Here is a 10,425-nt window from a genome sequence, read left to right on the forward strand (position 1 = left end):
GATCATTTGTTCATCCTTGTTTGATATCTGGCTCAGACCTGACGAAATATGCGTAGAATTACGAAATTTTAGCTCCAATTTCAAAACGTCTCGAGTATTTCTAAACCATTAAATCTTATTGAAGATAAAAGTCAGAATTTAAGAATTTTAAAGTGTTTTTCATCTAGTCATTGTGAGGGTAAATTATTGATCTCTAAAGTTAATCAGAACGATTATACTTTTATCTCCCAAAATGAGAATTTTTAGATTTTCAAGCAGGCAGGTCAGATCTGGAGCAGCTCGACATAATGCCGTTTGAGACAATGATCAAATGATGACAACCTTTTCTGTTATAATTTATTTCCTCAGGGACTATGACGGAACAACCAAATGCATTTCTGATTTGAAAAATGACTGCACAGCAAATGACAGAATGACTCAGAAGTTAGAGGTTTGGGTATATCGTATTAAGGAGATGAAAACTAAAAGAGAATGCTCAGGTAGTATTGATTTTAACCTTCTCTCTCTCTCTCTCTGTCTCTCTCTCTCTCTCTTTTCTTTCTTTCTTTATCTCTCTCTCTTGCACACACACACACATACACATACACATACACACAGATTCTCTCTCACACACATTCTCTGTCTGCCCCTCTTTCTCTCTCTCTCTCTCTCTCTCTCTCTCTCTCTCTCTCTCTCTGTCTCTCTCTCCCTCTTGGCGCCTAATTCTAGCACGATCAAGCAATCAAATAACTTTAATAAATTAGAAAGATACCTTGCACTTTTTAAAATGGATAAATGTACTTTCGATTGACATTACCCATTAGTGGTTAAAATTAATGATAATCTACCTTGGACTGAAGACTCGAAAAAGGGAGTAAAAAGTATAGAACATACTAATGAAAAGAACAACATAAACAAGGAAAGTTTTAGATCTCTAATCTATCATTAACTAAACATTAACAATAATACACGATCTGGAAAGATTGAAGAATAAAGTCTACTTCCAAAATATCGTAAGTACAGTTCATGTAGTCGTAAGTATAATAATTAAAGTAAAAACAACACATATGCTTTCAAATTAATATATTCTGGCTTAAACTTTGGAGTTTGACAATGGGAGGACGAGCAGGGCAGGTTGAGAATAGTTGGTTTTTACCGACACTGTACTGAGTTAATGGTGCCAATAATATTGCAAATGCTACTCATGTCACTTCAATTCTCCGATCTGTCCCAGTAGGGGGTAATTTGTCATTCAAAACCATTTATAGTACAGTCGAATTTAAAGTTGCATAATGTTTAGTGGATTTTTGTTGAACAGGATGTGTGTGTAATTAATTTGGCCTCTTTTGTAGCGACATTGAATGACTAATTACGTGTAATATTAATCTAGCGAAGAATAGAAAATAAAATTTTAGTTAAACATATGAAAAGACGCTGTGCATTAGTATTTATACATATGCGGTCATTGCAAAATAAAGACGTGTAATCTTGGTTGATTGCTCCAATGGCGGTCATAAGAGGAATTGGTTAATTGGAAGGCCGCTTTATTCGAACCATTTCTGTGTAACACAGTGCTGTTCCCATTAGCGTCTTGCACTCTATCACGGTACAAATTATATTTCAAACAAAACCTTTTATTTCCTCAAAACAAAAATGACCCAAAATAACCAAAGAAAAAAAAAACAACAAAAAACAAAAAAACACCCCCGAAAAAAATGATCAAAAGAAAAACAAAAACAAAAACAAAACAAATAATCTAAAAAATAAAAAAAAACAAGAAAAAAAAAACGAAAACAAAACAAAAAGCAAAACAAAGAAACAAAAACCAAACACAAGCCATTTGCATATTTCAAACAAAGCCATTGATAATATCTCCTTACAGTTTTAAATAAAATATTTCATTTCGAACGTAACAAAGGAAAACATATCTTTACTATTTCCGATCTTTAGCAAAAACAAAACAAAATCAAAACAAAACAAACAAACAAACAAAAAATGTACTAAGAACAAACAAGCCCCTCCCTCCCTCCAAAAAACAAACAAACAAACAAACCCAAAATAAATATAACCAAAAAATAAATAAATAAATAAACCAAAACAAAAAAACACACAAAACAAAACAAACAAAAAATAAACGCAAAAACGAAACGAAACTAATAAAAACGAATAAACAGAGAACCAGAAATAACTAACCTCCCTCCCCCTCCCCCCCAAAAAAAAAAAAAAACACAAACAAAAAAACTCCCAAAAGAAACCAACCCAAAGAAACAAAGAGCCCTGCCCCCGGCCCTCCCGTCCAAAAATAAGGGAAAAAAATCAGAAAGAAAACAAATCTATATCCAAATTATAACCCCCTCCCCTACTCTCGTTAACCCTAACAAAAACAAACAAACAAACAAAAGTCTCCCATATCCCCTAAAAACAAAACAAAAACAAAACCAAAAAAAAAAAAAATACATACAAAAAAACTCCAACAAAACAAGCAAAACAAATAAAAGCTCCCAAAAAGACCCGAGCGCATAAGCAACTCCCGCTCCCATCCCATTCAACAAAAAAAAAAAAACAAAACAAACAAACAAACAAAAAAACATTTACATATCTTAAACTAAACCACTGAAATTGTCCACTTACCTTATCGCTTCAGTAAAAAAGCGTTTACACATTTCAAACAAAACCATCGAATTTTCGATTTGTAAAACACATTTCTAACAAAATTATTGAAAATATCCTTTTATGATTTCTGTTCTGTGTGCGTATTAATGTAAATATGTATGTGTATTAATGTAAATATGTATGTGTATTAATGTAAATATTATGCGTATTAATGTAAATATGTATGCGTATTAATGTAAATATGTATGCGGATTAATGTAAATATGTATGCGTATTAATGTAAATATGTATGCGTATTAATGTAAATATTATGCGTATTAATGTAGATATGTATTCGTATCAATGTAAATATGTATGCGCTGCCTTGATTTTTACAATTTATTTATTTGTTTATTTGCCTATCTATTAATAAAAAAACATTAAATAGTTTATTATTTCATAGTCAAGACAATGTCTCAACTGGATGGTTCGCCCGTTACAAAGCATTAACCAATCAGAATATTTCCTGCCATTTACCCCGTTTCGTCCTCTTGGCCATTTATTTCTTTATGAAAAGGACTTGGATAGCTTAGTACATGTCAAACACACAAATAGGCCAGGTATCTCTCACAATTGTTTTGACCCACTGATAAAGGAATTGCATCACAAAACCTGACGACACGGTGCATCTTTTTCAATCATCTGTGTTGAAATTGTGAGTGATGCTCAGAATCTTTGGTCTCTTTACACCGTGCAATCGGCAAGCACTGAAGGTGGCTATGAGTCTTCGATTCACAAAGGTCAAAGGTTGATTTCAGGGCCAGAATATACTTAATTTAAGTTTTCGAATAAAAAATCAAATAGCTTTAAAGTTTATTCCACTCGCTTTAATAAAATATATGATAACTGACGTAATTTTTAAAAGTGTATGCGCTGTATGCTAATTGAAGAACTTCTCCTCCTCCTCCTCTTCCTCCTCCTCCTCCCCCTCCCCTGTTTTCTTCTTCTTCTTCTTCTTCTTCTTCTTCTTCTTCTTCTTCTTCTTCTTCTTCTTCTTCTTCTTCTTCTTCTTCTTCCTCCTCCTTCTCTCCCTCCTCCCTTCCTACTTCTTTCTTCTTCTTCTTCTTCTTCTTCTTTTCTTCTTCTTCTTCTTCTTCTTCTTCTTCTTTCTTCTTCTTCTTCTTCTTCTTCTTCTCTTCTTCTTCTTCTTCTTCTTCTCTTCTTCTTCTTTCTTCTTCTTCTTCTTCTTCTTCTTCTTCTTCTTCTTCTTCTTCTTCTTCTTCTCTCTCTCTTCTCTTCCTCTCTTCTCTCCTTCCTCCTCCTTCCTCTCTTCTCCTTCTTCTCTCTTCTCTCTTCTTCTTCTTCTTCTTCTTCTTCTTCTTCTTCTTTCTTCTTCTTCTTCTTCTTCTTCTTCTTCTTCTTCTTCTTCTTCTTCTTCTTCTCTTCTTCTTCTTCTTCTTCTTCTTCTTCTTCTTCTTCTTCTTCTTCTTCTTCTTCTTTCTTCTTCTTCTTCTTCTTCTTCTTCTTCTTCTTCTTCTTCTTCTTCTTCTTCTTCTTTCTTATTTATTGTTATTTATTATTATCATCGCTTTTATAATGCTATTATTGTTATTATTATTATTATTATTATTATTTTTTATTATTATTATTATTATTATTTATTATTATTATTATTATTATTATTATTATTATTATGATGATGATGATGATTATTATTATTATTATTATTATTATTATTATTATTATTATTATTATTATTATTATTATTTTCTTTTTATTCTTTTTATTTATCATCATCATCATCATCATCATCATCATCATCATCATCATCATCAGCATCAACAACAACAACAACAACAACAACATCATTATACTGACAATTTCCATTTTATCTTTAATTTAAAAATCACAGTTGAATCAATTTAATATCAAAATCCAATTGTTCGACCTTAGTCCAAACTAAAACAAATGAAACATACCACAAAGTTAATCCTTTTCCTACTTGATCTATCCGAGTTAGAGAACTCTTAATTTATTATTGATTGAATCTATTCTCTTATGCTCCACAACATTTCAGGTATTTCTGAAGGGTGCTTTAATGAAGATGTACATCAATGTTTAAAAAACCTTCCCGAATACGCTATATATATTCCTAACATGACGGATGAGGCTCGGAAAAAGAAAAGCTGCAAATTGTTTAAACCGTATGTTCCTTAACCTTTATATGAAGCTTTTAGAGAGAGAGAGAGAGAGAGAGAGAGAGAGAGAGAGAGAGAGAGAGAGAGAGAGAGAGAGAGAGAGAGAGAGAGAGAGAGAAAGATAGACAGATAGAGATAGATAGATAGACATAGATAATTATATATACATATATATATATATATATATATATATATATATATATATATATATATATAGAGAGAGAGAGAGAGAGAGAGAAAGATAGATAAATAGAGATAGATAGATAGACATAGATAATTAAATATATATATATATATATATGTATATATATATGTATATATATATATATATAATATATATATATATATATATATATATATATATAGAGAGAGAGAGAGAGAGAGAGAGAGAGAGAGAGATTGTAGGTCATCTCCTTAAGACAACTATTTTTATGTATTAGGAAAATCATCGGTTGAAGTAAGCCTCTATCACAGTAGAAACCGGCTGACCATGTCAAAGCCAGATTGATCGGGAGCATTCCCATTCATTCATCATCATTGCCTTTTTCAGCCTGGGTCAGGGTATAAGCCACAGACAAACAGTTTTCATCCTTCTCTATCCTGAGCTAACTTTATTTTTATCTCGTTCCATGTCTTATCACTTCTCTGTATATCAGCTTCTTTAATTCTTCTCCATGTTCCTTGTGGCCTTCCCCTTGATCTTCTGCCCTGAGGGTTCCAGTCCAATACTTTCTTTGTTAAATTGGAGTCATTCTTTCCAATCCACCTCCATCGTCTTCTTCCTATTTCCTCTCCCACTGGTTTCTGTTGTGTTCTTTTCCATACTTCTTCATTTTTTATTCTATCCATCCATTTTATTCTGAGTAGCTTACGCATGCACCTGTTTACGAAAATCTCCTTATACATGCCTGTGATGCGTTCCAAGTTTCCCATCCATACAGTAGGAAAGACTTCACGTTTGAGTCAAAAAGGCTTAGCTTTAGTCGAAGGGAGATATCTTTAGTTCTCCAAACTCTGTTCAAAGAAGTAAAAGCAGCCTGTGCCTTTCCTATCCGTGCTTTCACCTCTGCTTCCGTGCCGCCATCCTTGTCATTTATACTCCCGAGATAGCAGAAAGTGTCTATATCTTCAAGTTCCTGATATTTTAATTTGATCTGCTCCCTTTGACGCCTGTCTATCCTCAAGGCCTTTGACTTTGCAGGGTGAATTCGTAGACCAATTCATTCCGAGAGGCTGTTTATAATTGTGGTTTTTGCTCGCATCTGGTCCTGGGTGTGGGACAAAAGGGCCAGATCATCTGCAAAATCCAGATCATCTAACTGTGTCCAGGAGTCCACTGTATCCCATTTCTTCGCCCTTTGGAGGTTTCCTTCATTAGCAATTAATGGCAATGATGAACAGGAGTGGTGAGAACAAGCATCCCTGCTTGACACCAGTCGTAATTTCAGAGCTGTCAGTAAGCATAAATAATTATAAGTTTAAGATTTGAAATTTAATCTCCACGTAAAACGACCCCTTCCATGTGTATAACGGGGGAGAAGAAGATAGGAGAAGAAGATAGAAATACGAATGTTTGGTTCCAGCTTGAGTCATTGACTCAATAAATCTAGATGAGAAGAAAAGTTTGATTCCGTAAAACCCACATTCAGGACGTTGAACCATTTTGGATCATGCTGAGAGCAAATTGTTCATTTCTAGTTATATAAAGATAATTTTTCAACAAATTTCCCTTGGAAACTACGAAATTGTGAAATTTCAAGAAGGCAGCTCTGAAACGTATTCATGTTTTAGTTAAACTTTCATTGGTTTTATATGAAATAATTTCAAAATTTATTTTGATTTTCAGGCACTTTAAACAAGCAAGAACTTGCTTGGAAGTGGTGTCAAGCAAATGCTCCAATCGTAAATATGTACAAGACGGCATAGCAAGACAAATTAACCGGATTGGTTGGGCTGCCATAGTATGTGGATTCGAGAAATATAAGGTATTATAATGTACTGTAATAATATATCTATTTTCATGTTTATAGCCATCACACAATTACACTAAACGCCTTTTGCTTCTTCTTCTTCTTCTTCTTCTTCTTCTTCTTCTTCTTCTTCTTCTTCTTCTTTCTTCTTCTTCTTCTTCTTCTTCTTCTTCTTCTTCTTCTTCTTCTTCTTCTTCTTCTTCTTCTTCTCTCTTCTCTTCTTTCTTCTTCTTCTTTTCTTCTTCTCTTCTTCTTCTTCTTCTTCTCTCTTCTTTCTCTATACTTACTTTACTCTATCTCTCTTACTCTTACTTCTCTATACTACTTACTTCTATCTATTACTTACTCTACTATACTACTACTATACTACTATCTACTACTACTACTACTATTATCTACTCCTACTACTATTACTTACTACTACTACTATACTACTACACTACTACTACTACTACTACTACTACTACTTACTACTACTACTTACTACTATCTACTATTTACTACTACTACTACTACTACTACTACTACTACTACTAACTAACTACTATACTACAACTACTACTACTACTACTACTACTACTACTACTACTACTAACTATACTACTACTACTACTACTACTACTACTACTACTACTACTACTACTACTATATACTACTACTACTACTACTTACTTACTACTACTACTACTACTACTAACTATACTACAAACTATTACTACTTACTATACTACTACTACTATACTACTACTACTACTAACTACTACTACTACACTACTACATACTACTACTACTACTACTACTATACTCTACTACTAACTACTACTACTACTACTACTTACTATACTACTACTCTACTACTTATATACTACTACTACTATTACTATATCTATTACTTACTACACAATAACTACAAATAACTAACTAACTACTATACTACTATACTACTAATACTATATACTACTACTACAACTACTACTACTACTACTACTACTACTACTACTACTACTTACTACTACTACATAACACCTCTACTACTACTACTATACTATAACTACTACTACTACTACTACTAACTACTACTACTACTACTACTACTAACTACTACTACTACTACTACTACTACTACTTCTACTAACTACTACTACTACTACTACTACTACTACTACTACTACTACTACTACTACCTACTACTACTACTACTACTACTACTTACTACTACTACTACTACTACTACTACTATCTACTATCTACTACTACTACTACTACTACTACTACTACTATACTACTACTACTACTAACTACTACTACTACTACTAACTACTACTACTACTTACTACCACCACTACTACTACTACTACTACTACTACTACTACTACTACTACTACACTACAACTACTAACTACAACAACTACTACTATTACTCTGAACAACTACAACTACTAAACCTTCAAGGGTCGCCTGAAAAGACCTTACCCATGTAGATTAATGCGAAAAAAATCGGAAAAAACAGTTATGTCAAGGTTTTTTTCCGTTTGTTTTCATTTTGTTGAGCAAAACAATGACTGAAACGATGCTGTTTTTTTCTGACGACTTGCTTCATCTTTATACATGCAGCGCCCCAAACATACTCTCAAACCCAATTTTGTGAGTTGGGATCTCTTCTTTAAATGCCATGCAATAATAGGATTTTACTTAAAATTTCATGAATGAATATCTGAGCATGTAAAGGACCATGATGAAACTGAACTTCGAAAGTGAAACAATGAGATCTCTTGATCATTTTGCTCCAAAACTGTTAAATAAACAAACAAAGTTGTTTTTATAACTTTGAGAAATGTTATCTTTGCATGTAAGCTACACATTTACACACCATTTAAGTGTTCTTTTAAGGCATGTGAGCTGTTAAACTCTAAGATAATATAATAAATGAAGACTAAGATCATTTTGAATGTTAATGACGGCACCATCAATTTACTTCGATTTCGTGACTGTGAATTTTTGTAGACAATTTTTCAGACCGACCAAAATCCACATCCATAGAATGAATTTCTTGAGACTCTAGAATGCATATTGGCGTTGATTTGCTTTTAATGTGGTTGCGGTAGCTCAGTTTGTGGAGCACATTTTTCACACGCAAAGGGACAGAGATCGATCCCAGGTAAAGTCAAGATTTATTTCTGATCTCGCGTCCCAGATTTGATAATCTTTGCCAAGATGGGGATCGTTTAAATCGATCGATATTTAAAGGACGGGCTTTTATATAGCGCAATATCCACTAAACGTGCTCAAAGAGCTTTACAAGAGGTCCCTGACCGACAGCAACACATGTATAACGAGACATGATGGCTGTTAGGCGATATTACAATTTTTTTTGACATTGACAACGCTGTTAACGGGCATGTATTCATTTTACACCTGAGTATGGTGAAAAATTATGAGTAAAGAGCCTTTTCTAAGGACTCTGCGCCGAGCGAGGCTCGAACCCAGGACTTTCGGATCCAAAAGTGAGTGTCATATCACTAGACCACCTAGACGCACAAGGACAAGTTTTCTACCCAAATATTTAAATACTTTGTCATTCCAAAAAAATGATAGTTAACTGGTCAATGATTTCGCCCTTTGAACATTCCTTTACATTTTGCATTATGATAGGACCCCAAACAAAATAGGCATGGTGTGGATCCCGCATAAACCCTTAAAGTCAACTTCTGCTTAAAGTCAACAACTGTTGTTGCTCCCAAATTTTCTGTTCTTTATCAAAGTGCTTTCCATTGATAGTGGATAAAGCCAAAAGCTCTTGCTCACAAATTTTCTGTTCTTTATCAAAGTATTTTCAAAAGTATGGAATTGTTATTTTCTGACAATTAAGAGTCATTCTAGATTTTGAAACAAAGAAATTTAATCCAGGTCCCAAATTTGACAATAAATTCAATATTTTGCATATAAATCAACCAATCTCGCATAATACCGTTGTGAGGCAGTAGGTTACATATTAGGTTACCAAAATGTTATTTTGAATATGATAATGATAGTTATGACGATGATTATGATGATGATGATGATGATGATGATGATGATGATGAGATGATGATGATGGTGATTATGATGATGATGATGATGATGATGATGAGTGATGATGATGATGATGATGAGAGGAGGAGGAGGAGGAGGAGGAGGAGAACGAGGAGGAGGAGGAGGAGGAGGAGGAGAACGAGGAGGAGGAGGAGATGGTGGTGGTGATGGCGGTGTTGGTGAGAGTGATGACATAGGTAGTAAACTTACATCATTGTGTAATACATGATCCAAATATTTTCTTATGTCTGCAGCCGCCTAATCAATGAGATTGAAGGAACCCAAGATCATATAATATGAATTAAGTAAACAAAATGAAAAAAAAAAATGATAATTAGGTAAAAATTTGGCTAGTCTTAATCCTACTTAGATTCGTTCAACACAGATATTATTATTGTAAGTCAAGCTCTGAACATAAAATGTTAGAATAAAATAAAACTCTTGAACATGATTAACCCGGAAATAAAATTAAAGAATTCTGGAATGATTACATTGGTTCGTTGTGTTTTTATTTTCAGTGTTGGAAAATGTTTTTTTAAAAAAACTTTTACTTTTATCTTATATTTTTTTATATATGATACACCGCGTGCCACAGTGTACGACAAATTTCACTC

The 10,425-nt window shown here is 33.3% G+C and overlaps 1 protein-coding gene across 1 annotated transcript in view; it reads left to right on the forward strand.

Annotated features, from left to right (window-relative positions):
- LOC144968670 (uncharacterized) overlaps positions 1-10,301 on the forward strand; it is a 29,884-nt gene extending 19,583 nt beyond the window's left edge. The window contains exons 3-6 of the mRNA XM_078907240.1: positions 349-479; positions 4,649-4,775; positions 6,616-6,754; positions 10,066-10,301. Coding sequence (XP_078763366.1) covers positions 349-479; positions 4,649-4,775; positions 6,616-6,754; positions 10,066-10,080 — 412 coding nt within the window. The 3' untranslated portion in view covers positions 10,081-10,301. The remainder of the gene's footprint in view (positions 1-348; positions 480-4,648; positions 4,776-6,615; positions 6,755-10,065) is intronic.
- Positions 10,302-10,425: the final 124 nt, after the last annotated feature.

This window comes from Berghia stephanieae, chromosome 1, assembly GCF_034508935.2.
Source record: "Berghia stephanieae isolate SIO BIC M18660-M18661 chromosome 1, UCSD_Bste_1.3, whole genome shotgun sequence".
NCBI classification, from domain to species: Eukaryota; Metazoa; Mollusca; class Gastropoda; order Nudibranchia; family Aeolidiidae; genus Berghia; species Berghia stephanieae.